The sequence below is a fragment of the Archocentrus centrarchus genome, chromosome 3, assembly GCF_007364275.1.
Source record: "Archocentrus centrarchus isolate MPI-CPG fArcCen1 chromosome 3, fArcCen1, whole genome shotgun sequence".
Classification (NCBI taxonomy): domain Eukaryota; kingdom Metazoa; phylum Chordata; class Actinopteri; order Cichliformes; family Cichlidae; genus Archocentrus; species Archocentrus centrarchus.
Window position 1 is genome coordinate 15,940,330 of NC_044348.1, and position 13,340 is coordinate 15,953,669.

General features: G+C 37.9%; 1 protein-coding gene across 1 annotated transcript in view; it reads right to left on the reverse strand.

Annotated features, from left to right (window-relative positions):
- galnt18b (UDP-N-acetyl-alpha-D-galactosamine:polypeptide N-acetylgalactosaminyltransferase 18b) overlaps positions 1-13,340 on the reverse strand; it is a 97,736-nt gene that overhangs the window by 50,245 nt on the left and 34,151 nt on the right. Inside the window, exon 2 of the mRNA XM_030722990.1 lies at positions 4,694-4,889. Within this exon, the coding sequence (XP_030578850.1) occupies positions 4,694-4,889 (196 nt within the window). The remainder of the gene's footprint in view (positions 1-4,693; positions 4,890-13,340) is intronic.

A 13,340-nucleotide genomic window follows, 5' to 3' on the forward strand; every position in this document is an offset into this window, starting at 1 on the left:
GAAGGGAGTTTGGTGAAGAAAATGCCCTGAAGATCTTTAAGCTGTGTAAACTTTTGCACAATGATATCACCATATATTCTCCTTTATAGAGGCAGCTACATAGGCTGGTCCCATATTATTTACGTATTTATTTATTGACATGTTTCTTTGTGACTTCTGCTGTGTTTGTGTGCCTATAATGTAAGGCACTACTAGAACTTCAATTTCCCTGACAGAATCTTCCTAAAGGGATTAACAAAGTTTAATCTAATCTAAACTATGTGCTGACATGCAGCCCCCCCCCCCCATTTCCTTTAACACAAACAAACAAACAAACAAACAAACAAACAAACAAACAAGCGTTTGGTGTAACTTGTGTTATCACATAATTTGAACTGTAGTGCAGCCTTCATCACACTGTCACCTCTAAAAAGGTGCAGAGTCATGTTTGGCGATGTATATGTGACTGATACACTGAGGAATGGGTCACCTTGTAAAGATGGTGCTGTTTTGATCTGCAAAGAGTTAGTGCTTTTCCTCAGGACTTAATATACCCTCAGTGGACAAAGACCTTGAAGATTCTTGTGTTCGTATGTCCATGAAAGTGCTTTCTTACAGGGGGTCACTTGATTGTTGGGGTTTTCTCCAGAATACTGTACGGTCTTTGCCTTACAGTACAAAGCACCTTGAGGCGACTCTTGTGATTTGGCACTGAGTGGAATTGAACTGAATCTGCCTACAGCTGCCCCACCACCTTCGGCTGGCCGATTTGTAGCACATATTTGTAGTGTAAGATTTACCCTTTAACAACCCGAGTGCAAACTAACTATTTATAACATAATTAACTCAGCAGCAGGTAGTGGTGTTGCATCCTTTAGGCAAGAGTAAACTCTTCACTGGGTTTCAATTATTGAGACGGCTTTTTTTCAAGTAACCTTATGGGTTCTTTGTCACCTCAAAGTGATTAACCATCAAAGCTAAAAATCAGCACAGAATACCAGTGTGGATATGTTTATCCAATATGTGATACAGTGAGACTAGAGACAAAACATCTGTTAATTACTAGTTAAACATCACTTCAGCATTAGTTTTAAAAGATGGCGACCCTGAACAGGATAAGTGGAAGAGGATGGGTGGATGGATGGTTAATGGTTTATTTTTCAATACAAATATCAAATATTTGATTCTGTTATAGATTTTTGAGTGTTGCATAGTTTTGTGTTTTTCTTATAGGTCAGTCGATGAATTGAGAAAATAAAGTTTTATAAACAGATAATAAAGAATTGATAATTAATATTTTCCAGTTCAGGAGTTTTGTTTCCTGTTTGGTCAGCTATATTGGACCATAAATCTAGTAGAGAGATTCATGGTCCCCAGAGGATGAATCCATTTACTTTTCATGAAAAAGCTACAACCTCAGGGGCTGAAAAACGAAGCTAACGGCAAAGTGCCAATTTATGTGCCTCCAATGTCTAATTAAGACTCGCATGTTAAAATCCTTGACTTCAGTGGTGAAATTAACTGCCTGGAGCAAAAAGGATTTTGGTCTATCTAATTTTCCTCTTCATACTTTTGTAACAACTCAGGTGGTGAATATTTAACATTTTGATTCACTCAGTATTTTAAGACTTCAAGATAGGGGTGTAGCTATTTTGACTGACGGGTATAGCCAGCAGTTGTCTACTGATTTGGATCTCTGAACCATGTTTGTGGTGTTGGTGCTTTTTTTATGGAATTATCTGACAAATAATATGATCCACTCTGAGATGCAGCCTGTCAAAGAAGACAGTGTGCTCTAGTTTTGATAAATTGAAATGATGATTGATGATTTTATTAGTCTGTTTATTAAGCTGCATTGTAATTATCGGATAAGTGTCACCATGCTGTATCCATATAGTTTATCCAGCTTACTAAATAAGCTTGCTAGCATTAGATGATAACTTAGTGCTCCACTCTCTCATCCAAATATGGTCACTTTGGCTCTAAAACAACAACAAAAAACACTATAGTGGGACAGAGGCAGAGAAATGGTGCAGTCAGGTTTTGTGTTGTGAATATGAATGCTGGGCAGAAAACTGAGACACAGCCAATGTGGCATGGTGTTAAAAATTCCCTGTAAAGATGGTGCCATTTGGATGGTGCAGACAGGTGGACTGATAAGCATGAAAGAGCCAGGAGGAAAGATAAGCAGAAGGTCTGAAAGTGGTGAGCACCTGTATCATGTTTCTTGAGTTTGGAAGCATTGTTTCCAGTTTCCTAACTAATCTTAAGATCATGTTGCCTGATCAGCTTTAATAACAGCTGAAGTAGGATTCCTAAAATGAATCCTATAACACAGATTCCCATATGTGGCAAGTGTTTTGAATGTGCAGGACATTTTACACGTGAGCAAAAATCTTGCACAAACAGCTCTAAGCTGTTAAAATTCAAGGAGCAATATATTAAAAAAAATCTAAATTAAAATAAATGTGTATGCAAGTATATAAGTAACATGAACTACTTACTTAACCAACCAAAAGATATGAAAGTTGCCTGATATCTGTGAGCCTGTGAAAAGAGGACAGTATCGTGCACTCATGGGGCACATTCTTATGTACACCTGTTCAAATCCTGTTAATGCAGAAATCTAATCATCCCATCACATGGCAGCAACTCAATGCATTTAATATTTCAGAAACTGGTGATCTAATGAAGCTTATGTGTAAGTTCAATATGGAGGATCTGTAATCACTCCTCTGCCTGCTTTCATGAGTGTTCAGCTGCTAGTCTTTGCTTTACATCACTTACACTTTCCCGCACTGTCAGACTCAATACTGACATCATTGCTCAAATCCAATCATTTTGCCTTATCTGAGCCAATTAGCCAGCGTGTTTTAAATCTCAGTGCTCTTCTGTCATTCTGCCTTTCACTCATTTGTGCGACCCACCTCTTCCCCATCTTTGCCTCACGCTGGTCACTCAAAACCTCATCCAAGCCTCCATTTTTATCTTCACTACCACCAGTGCCTAGGCTCTGGGTGGTCCTCTCCCAAATCCTATTCCGTTCTGCTATGATGAATCATGATGAATCTAATTGGCAAATAGCTTAATTGAATTCTGTATCTCAATAAATCATGTTCAGTTCTTCCAAATGATGTCTCCTTTTTGACCTGCGATTTTCACACACAATCATCTCTAGGGTCCACAGAGAACGGTCCGAAAAAGAGAAAATATCCAGTGAGTGGCAGTTTTCTGGGTGAAAATACCCTATTGATGTCAGAGGTCAGAGGAAAATGCTCAGACTGCTTTGAGTTGATAGGAAGGTAACAGTAACTCAAACATGAATTTACCACCAAGGGATGCAGAAAAGCATCTCTGAATGCATCATATGGCAAACCTTGATGAAGATGGACTACAGCAGCAGAAGATCACTCTGGATGCCACTCCTGTCAGCTAAAAACAGGAAACTGAGTCTACAGTTCACGTGGGTGTACAAAAATTGGCAACATAAGACTGGCCAATTATGATGAGTTGTGAAATTTGGAAGGTAGGGTCAGAATTTGTGAGACATAAAAAACATGAAGGCATAGATCCATCCTAGCTTGTATGAATGGCTCAGGCTGCTTTTGGTGGCGTAATGGTGTGGAGGATATTTTCTTGGCATACTTCGGGCCCCTTAGGACCAATTGAGCACTGTTGTTGTTGACCATGTCCATCCCAGTGTACCCATCTTCTGATGGCTGCTTCCAGCAGAATAATGTCACAAGCTCAAATCATCTCAAACTGGTTTCTTGAACATGACAATGAGTCCACTGTACTTAAATGACCTTGAAGGTCACCAGATCCAGTAGAGCACCTTTGGGATGTGGTGGAATGCCATGAAGAATTAAAGCACTTTTGAAGGCGAAAGAGGATCCATCCCTCTACTAACAATGTGTCCCTATTAAAGTGATTGGTGAGTATAAATCTATGTGTGTGCTGATTCAGCAGGGACAATAATAAATAAGAAAAGTCATGAAAAATTAATGAGAAAATATGAACCTCATTGCCTTACATTTCTGTATAAATTGAGCTGTCACATGAACCTGTCACCTGGATTTTGTGTTTTCCTTTGCATAAAAGACATTTCTGCCATAAACTGATTTTTAAAAAGGTACTAAAAATCATCAGAATGCAGGAATAGAAGAGTTAAAAACTCAAAATGTCCAGGTGTAAGACTCTGGATCACCTACTTTGTGTGTTCCCTTAGCGCTCAAATGTAACCTACACTAATGCTTCTATTTATGAACAAATACCATGGAAACTGACGAATATTATAATGCTAACATGCCAAATTAAAATGGTAACATGGCAAACAATATACACATATATATGTTAGTATCATAATGTGTGAATATGGTGTCATGCAAATATTAGTATTTAGCATGGCTGCAGAATATTAGTCTGCAGCCATGCACATTAATGCAATAAGGTGCCTTCAGTGGAAAGCACATCTAATTCAATGCAATTCAATTCAGTTGGGGAGACATTCACACAGAATTAAACTACCACATTCCCAACATAAAATTTTAAGCACATGTCTCACTCTAAAACTGTAATTCAGGTTGTTTCAGAAAAATTGAGTGGGATAAAACCAATAAAACTAACAATGGACACTTTACATATAATGTCAACATCTAGTCTAGGGATCTAGCACGTAGGCAGTGTTTGAGCACCTTTCTATCTGGAGTCTTACCCATCAGGCCTGAGGTCTGGTATTGGCCTGTCTAAAGAGAGACGATCACTGAGGTAGGCGTTATATCCGTAGTACTGGAACTGCTTCAGAGCCACCCGCCTGTTGTCCGGACTGAGCTCCTGACCCCAATGAGCAAACAGCGACGAGTCAGAGAATGATGTATCCGGCTGACCGTCCTCCTCTTTCCCTGGAGTCTCTATGAAGGACAGGAAGATGAATAACATAAATATTTGTTTAAGCCACAACTTCTCAGCCTATCTGTGAGGTTGTGCCTAATGGGATATTTAAGGAATCTGGAAAAATGAGCTAATAGAATGCCTGTGATGAATACCATTTTCCCTGTATGTTCGCAGGTGGCGGTGGACCGTTATTTAAAGGGACTGGCTGAGTGTCCTTCAACAGAAATGCTAGAGTTCATGCTGATGATGAGAAGCTCTCTCATGTCCTTGAACATGAAATGCTGAGAGCTGATGGGCTGCTCTGTACCTGACTTTGCCGTTTGACCTACACAGGCAGGACAAAATAAAACCAATTTGCCTACGGCAAAAGACACAACCTTTCTTTAATAGTTAATCACTTGGTATTGTGTGATCATTCTTGGAGAATGTGCTCCACTTCACTGTGTTTTCTTACACTACATGAGACTGTGTTTAAAAGGCCGATAGCAGAAAAATTCAAGGCAGTGACCGCACCGACACCACGGAGAGCTTAGAAACATTTAAGTTGTGGCGAACACTACATTACTGCTTATGGCCCCTGTTGATAGATTCACTTCATGACCAGACTCCATAAAACACTCATAGCATCATTTAAATATTTTGTACAGCTTCCAAGAGACTTTAGTGCACTTTAGAGGCAAACTTCTGGGTGTGTTTAACAGTTAGGGTGCTTTATCCATAAGCGGGTGGATTGCCAAAACTACATAAATAAATAAAAGCAGATTAAAAAAAATGAACTAATGTAATCTCAAAGAGTGCACAGTAAAAGTTTCCCAACTACAATTGCATGATTGCAATATCTAACGCCAAAAGATCTAATCTATGCGTTTCCATGTTGTTCATTTAATACACCACCTTTTTCTACTGAGTCCTAGTATCTGTTATGCAGAGTCAATAGTGTGCAACAGTCAGGTCTGAGTCTTATTAAAAAGAAAAAGTGATATTGAAAGCATTGGAGATCGTGAAACGTTGGTGGTAACCCAGTGAATAAAAATCTTGAATGACATTTTATTCCTTGACACTGCAGGCTGTATGACACAGTACTGTATATAGAAGTGATAAAACCAATGCTGCAAACAGAGGGACAGAAAATATTAACGTCATAAAAAAATTGCCTCTGTGTCATGGTTAATAATAACATATTGTAAATTAAAACGGTCTAATCAGCAGGAAATGCAGTCTAATGAAAAAGGGGTTCTGGTACATCACGTGTTAATAATTTCATTAAGAGAAGGCATCAGTCCCCTGCAGCACAGTGGAACTATAGAACAATAATAAAAAAAAACAGACAAATTTCATTATAAACCTTCAGTATTTCAGGTCCCTGCTGACAGACTGAGGCTAGCAAGATAATTCACATCCTGCCAGACATAAACAGTTTATTTTATTTTTCATAATAAAAAAAACGTTATCTTGTAGAAGAGTGACAAGAATAATTTCTTCCTTTAATTGTTATTTTTCATAGTTGAGTTTTATGCATTTTTTAAGCTGTTTTAATGCACGTGTTTGAGAACATGATATAGATGCATTACGCTAGTAGCTTAAGACCAATATTCTTTTTAAAAATAAAATGTGCAGAAATAAAATGTGAGCAATATAAACTAAAAACCCTCCAAGATGCAAAGAGAAGTGAGGAATTGAGTCCTCAATGAGACTGCATACAAAAGACAAGGCTGTGTTTGTGTGTACAGTGTGTGTTTTAAGCAGATTGGAGAAGGTTAATATTCATGAGCAGATTAAATACAATAATACAAAGGGGAGGCAGGTGCAACAGGATTACATTATGAACAAAAAGAAAAACTTTTTCTGAAAAGGCAGGAGATAATCCTATGTTGGTTTGAAAGGTAAACAAAACTACAAAGTTTATACCCCATCAAATAAAACACAGTTTCTTTCCCTTATACATCTGGTTATTATGAGAACACATTCAAATTCATGCACCCCAACCCTCAGTCTGACCTTAAAATTCTCCCTGAAAAGTCTTTAAATAGCCTCTGGGCATCTGGTGATGCAAACCTTCACTGAGTATTTTTTATATTTTCTAAGTATTTCATTTTCTAAATATTTCTTTTAACTAAAATTAAATTCAAAACTCGAAAAGTGCACAGTGTTTGTAGACAGGTACAGACACAGCTAACTAGCAAGTAAACGTAGTGGAGCATTTAGAGGATCGAGACAGACACTGGAGATAAACAAAAGTAAACATTACACTCACGTGTATTTGTCACTAGGTGAGGAATACAATTCCGAATGAATGAGTTTGTCTTCTGCAATCTATGGTGTGTAAATATATGTAACAAATTCATATGTGGTAACAAATGCACCGTGTAGAGGTAATAATACAGTTACCACCTTTACAAGATAATTCTGTGTGTCAGTCTTGTTCTGAAAACTACTCTGTAGTTAAAAATATTGCACTGAAATCTGGAGTAAATTGCACTTTTTGGTTAATAAATCAAAACCGCAAACTGTGAACTTGTGCAACACTGTTGTCAATCCAGGACATTAAGTGCTTAACCAAAATATAGCTACTAATTTACTTAACACTGTTGTTAGAGTCTAGTTATACAGTCCACAGATATACCAACTAGACAGTAAGCTTTAAATAAGTTAAATATTGTGTACTGTACCAGGGATTAGATTGCACTGAAGCACAAGCTGATGGTTGAAAGTATTCATCTAGCTGCACAGTTACAAGCTGACTACATATGTCTCCTGCATTTATCAAATGTGTTGCAGTATTGTACACAAAGTTATTTATCTTTGATACATCACAGTGACATAGCTGTATTTCTTTCTTTCTTTCTCTCTTTTTTTTTTTTTTTTTAGAAATGCTCAGTGAAACATTAACAAATCAAAAAGCCAGCCAACATCCAAGCTGAGCGAACACAGCAAACGATACAAGCCTGAGGCAGAGAAACGTACATACAACCCACAGTTGTTTCACTGCTGTGAAGCAGAGAGAAAGTGTCTCAGCTCTCAGTAAGTGTACACTGTGATTAGGCTAAGGCCTGCATAAAAGTTCTCCAAGTCTTTCAATCTGGGCAAGTACGCCTGAAGGCCCATTCATCTGACTGCTTGTGGTGGTGATTAATTAAGCCTACAGAGATGATTTCCTCAGTGGTGAATCCCAAAAGTGGCAGTTAGGGCAGGTTGGTGTTGTTTAGACAGAGTGAGTTTGGCAACTTGGTCTTTTTTAGCATGTCTATATAATCACATCTGACAAACATGCTAGCACAACACAATTAATGCAGTGGTTCAGATGAAGACCAAAGCAATTTAACAGTATGTCACATGGCTTTTCTATCTAGCAGATCGTGTGACTTACTTTAACCTTGTGTTTGGAAAGTGGTTTCCTCTTGAGTACCCATTCCGTCAACGAACACTGCTACTAATTCAAGTAAAGCACAGCCAAACACCTGAGGCAAAGAGTAGGGCACGTGCGTAGTGCGTGTAGACTGGGAAAGTATTCCCTAAGCTTCCCAGAAGCACTCCAGCCGTGTGTGGAGTGCAACACTAAGTGTGCTTTCAATGCGTGCACGGGAAGGCAACTGAGTTACGGCTGTCTCCCACAGTCACAGAGGAGAGATGCAGGAGAAAAGATATGCACATACACAAAGAGCACACTCGTCATTAACAGAAAAAACAAAAAAACCCTAAATCTCTAGAGAACAGACAACACTTAACAGAGACGTCACTGAAAGCGAACAACAAACCTCCAGGTCCTCCATGATCTAATTTTTTGGAAGAAGACCAGTACATATTAAATTATTCAATTTGATCCCATAAAAGATAGTTCAAAGTGATGAAACCACCCCACAATGCACAAAGATTTTATCAAATTATATTTACTCATGCCCTCGTGCTTGCGGAAAGGAAATGTTTTGAATGTCAAACACAAAGCATTATCATTTTTTGAGAAATCTCTTCTGTGCAATGCTAACTCACAGTGGTACAGATGTAAACCTCTGATAAAGCTCCTGTAGACAGTGGGAGCTTTTTACCTGCCTCTCCAAACCCAAAGCTACAGAGTACACTGGGTAAGAATGGAGAAGCACTTGGCTGTTGAAACTATTTCAGTGTAAATCAATAAGAGGATAAAATGTCCTTTAAGAGATACCTACTATATTAAAGATGCTGCAAACTGTCAAACAGACAAGAGTCAGTGGATGGAGAATATTCTCATTAAACTTAATCAGTACTAAAATGGTTTAACTGTTGAACAGCTTTGTTTTGTGTTTAATATATGGTGCATATTACACACGGTTTTAGACCTGGATCATGTAAGAGTGTTTTTGTTCATTTTAAGTAGCATTCTGGCCAACACAAGGCTCATGCTAGGTGCAGCACCAGCCAAGACAACCCAAGTCAGAGCCAGCAAACCAAACAAATTATTTATATTATTTATTAGATATTCAAAATGAACAAATTAACTTTTTATTTTTTTGTAGCTCTTATAGCGGTGATATTGTTTCACATCTTCACAGATCCTTCAGGACAACACTGGCTACTCTTGATCCTTTTTTTATTTAATGAATGATAGTAGGTTTAAATCGGGACAGATAATCACTGTCATAATCATAAATAGTCATCCAAGACTTTCCCTTAGGGAGGCTATCCCTGTTTGTATTTCTGGCAGTAATTATGGCTTAGTGAAGGGGAAGAGCTGTTTTTCTAGATATATTAGAGGAAGTCAAATAGATGTGTTATCAATATGAGAGGCAGTCACACAGGCCTCAGTCACACAGGCCTCGAAAGCAGTTGGTGACCCTCTGGCAAACTCTATTTGCTAGGGAAAAATGTACTGTATATTCCCTGACTGGTTAGTGAATGGCTGCTGGGAATTTTTGACTATTGCTAGGTTGTCTTTCTCAATTTATGATTTGGATTTTTTAGAATAATTAATAAGCAGAAGATGATTTTTAAAAGGCCACAATACAATATCCATCATAAGATTATGATTTCAATAGAGCAATAAGAAAATGTTATTGACCCAGCTGCAACCACTTGTAATTAGTTCCCCAACCAGTTCCAAGTGGTTGTTGTGAAATTGATTTCTAAGGCCTAAAAACCAGTCAAAGACTCCATTGTAACCGCCGTTCCCTAGGGAAAAATTTGTATTCCCCAACCAGCTGATGAACAGCTGTGGAAAGTTGCTTGCTATCACTAGGTGAAACTGGTCACAAAGAGATATGTGGTGCCTCTTTTCATTGCTTGCTCTGGTCACTATCAGATGAGCAAATTTGCTTGCAGTTTGCATGGAATTCAATTTCAATTCTTTTCTTTTTTTTATACAGCACCAAATCACAACAAACAGTGGCCTTTATATTGTACGGTAAAGACCCTACAATAATTACATTATTGGAATACATGACTTGTTAGCAAACACTCACCAACTACTCACTATGCAATAGTAAAACTTGTGACACAAGTGTGATGGAAAATGGAAACCATTTGCCTTCAAAGTAAAAGTTGTGCCTTACTGCTGAAATCAACACATTTAGGTGCAATTAGGTGCAAGAGGTGCAACTTTTGCTTTGAAGGCAAACATTCTGTATTTCTAATTTGTAATTGTCACAGTTTCACAACTGCTCAGCAAGTAATTGGTGAGTATTTGAAAACAAATTTCCATACAAGCTGTGGGTGTCTGCGGCAATATGTTAGCATCTGGTTGGGGAATACTATTTTTTCCCTAACAACCAGTGGTTGCCACGTGGTTGCCAACCACTCTCTAGGCCTGTGTGAGTGGGGCCTTAAGGAATTCCTCTCCTTCCTGTTTATCTCTAGCTGTGGTATCAGGCTATGGTAGCCTTGTTGGACATGCTGTATTACCACATTTATTCTAGGAAGTAGTAAAAACATGTGAACCTAAAAAGTTAAAATTAAAAACAACTTATTATTCAGGATATATTGTTAGTGCTTCAGTTTCAGTGGATTATTTTGTTTCTAATTCATTCAGTGTTACATAACTAATTAATGGGTTAAGTAGAAATTTTTGGCAAAAACAAAATAAAAATGGATGTGTGGGCCACTGCAAACAATGGGACAAAGTGTCTGAATATATAATACAGATACTGTGGAAGTCAAATGTGTTTAACTACAAACTAAACTTGATGAGCACACTTTGCTTTAATCAGTGAATGATCCCTGTTTGACCGGGACACAAGACAGCGGTTTCAAAATGACTCTGGTCTATTCTTTTGATTTCACTGTCTGGAAAATACCTTCCAATTAAAACAGACAGTCTGCAATTTATCCTATCCTGTCATTTTGTCATTTTTACATCCAACATAATGAGAGTGGAGTATGAAGCCAGGACATCTAACACTGTTATGCAGTCAATATATTCACTGTGTATTCATTCTGACATGACCATGAGCAAGGAGAAGACCCTCGACATTGATTACAGTCTTATGAAAAATGCAGGTGTCATTATATACACGAACATTTCAGAAACACTGATGCGTTTATATAACTTGGTGCCAGCAGAAAGATAACAAATAATTACAAAAAATTGACAATAGTGCAAAAACAAACAAACAAAAAAACAATGATGATGAAGAGGAAGAAGAAATCCAAGTATTTAACCTATTCCTAATTAAACGAATGATAAATGATAATTCAGTAACATTTTGCTAACAGCTTTGATTGAAATCATAACGTTGTGACATGAAGATGTTTTTAAAATCCTGTTACGCTTATTAATTATTTGGAAAATCTAAATCATGAATCGATAAAGACGAAGGACGTAAGATCTTGTTTGATGCATTTAAAGAGCTTTGTGATATATATTGCATCATAGTGGAACACACACACTCATGTAGCTAAAAGTATCCTTTGATATTTTGATATTGATCTATTGCCCAGCTCTAACCTCACATAGAGCCATGCGTGTTGGTACACTGCACATGGCTTAGTGCTGGACTTCTGACTACAGATATGACTGTCTTCATCACTCGGGATTTAATGCTCTATAGGCCATTTGTTTTTCAGTGCAGTTCTGTCATCTGTAAATCCTCCTCAGTCCATTTGTTGTTCCACTTGATTACATAATTGAGAAATGCAGACAAATTACACACAGCAAAAAAAATGTTGAAAAGATCCCTTTGGAGTTGCCTCAGGAAGGGCAGCTGGCGTAAAAAAAATCTGCCAAATCAAACATGTGGCGCTACCTGCTGTGGCCACCCCTTATGAATAAGGGAGAAGAAAAAAGTAGCTGCTAAAAAAAAACAAACTTTTTTTGTTACTACTTTTAGCAACGGTTCAAGCTTAAGTCACTTGTTCACTCAAAAATAAATTATGCAACACAAATATTAAATAAATATACAAAAATATTACCTGCAAGGGACAATCAGCATTATTAAATCTTACCGTGCAAAGATTTAGATTCTACTAACACACGAACCGCAAATAACTTAAAGAGAGAAAATAGTGTTCCGAAACAACAGAGAAAATAAACGTCTATTCATCCAGCAAGTCAAGGTGAATGAATGGATACTCCAGCTAAATCTGGGCCAGAGCCAAGATTTTAAAAATAGCTGCAACCATAAACCCAAGTGAAAGACACCCATCATCCCACTCCAGTAAAAATTTGCTGGACAACAAAAGGATTATTTCCTGTTAAAAAAAAAAAAAAGTTAATTTAATAAGCAATGTATTTATAAAACAGCTAACAGAAAGCCTTAAGAAAAAATGAAACAAATTTCTGTTGCATATACCTCATCTAGTCATCAATTCATCAATTCTCTTAACCACTCATCCAGTTCAGCGTAGCAGGGGGCAATGGAGTCTATCCCAGCTGTTACAGGATGAGAGGAGGGGTGCACCCTGAACAGACCAGTCCATCACAGGGTTAACACAGAGACACAGACAACCAATCATGCTCACACTCACATCTACTATTAACTAATTAACCAACACACATGTCTTTGGACAGTGGGAGGAAGCTGGAGTACATGGTGAGAACCAACACAGGCACAAGGAGAACAGAAAGTTCCCAGCCGGCCAGTGGATTCAAACCCACTACCTTCTTGCTGTGAGACGATGGTGCTAACCACCATACCACCACCCAGGAATAGAAAGCATGAATAGACAGTTAGGAAATAAATAAATAAATGCATTAATGCTGCAGCAGCATCCTTCACAAATAACCACAGACAATAAAATACAAGCCAGGAAGTCCATTTTGAGTAATTGACTTGCCCACACTAAAAGGAGGATGAGTAGCACTATAAGAGGTTAGCTGTGTACCACTCCCTGCACTCATCTTTCCCTCTAACAATCGCAGGCGAAACAGCAGAAATATACAGTGTCTGTGTTAGAAAGTAAATGTGTTTTTACACATATTCAATCTGCCAATTCAGAGCTGTGTAAGGTGGCACGACACTTTTGCTGAGCACTATTTAAAATGTTCACACTAAAACTCTGTT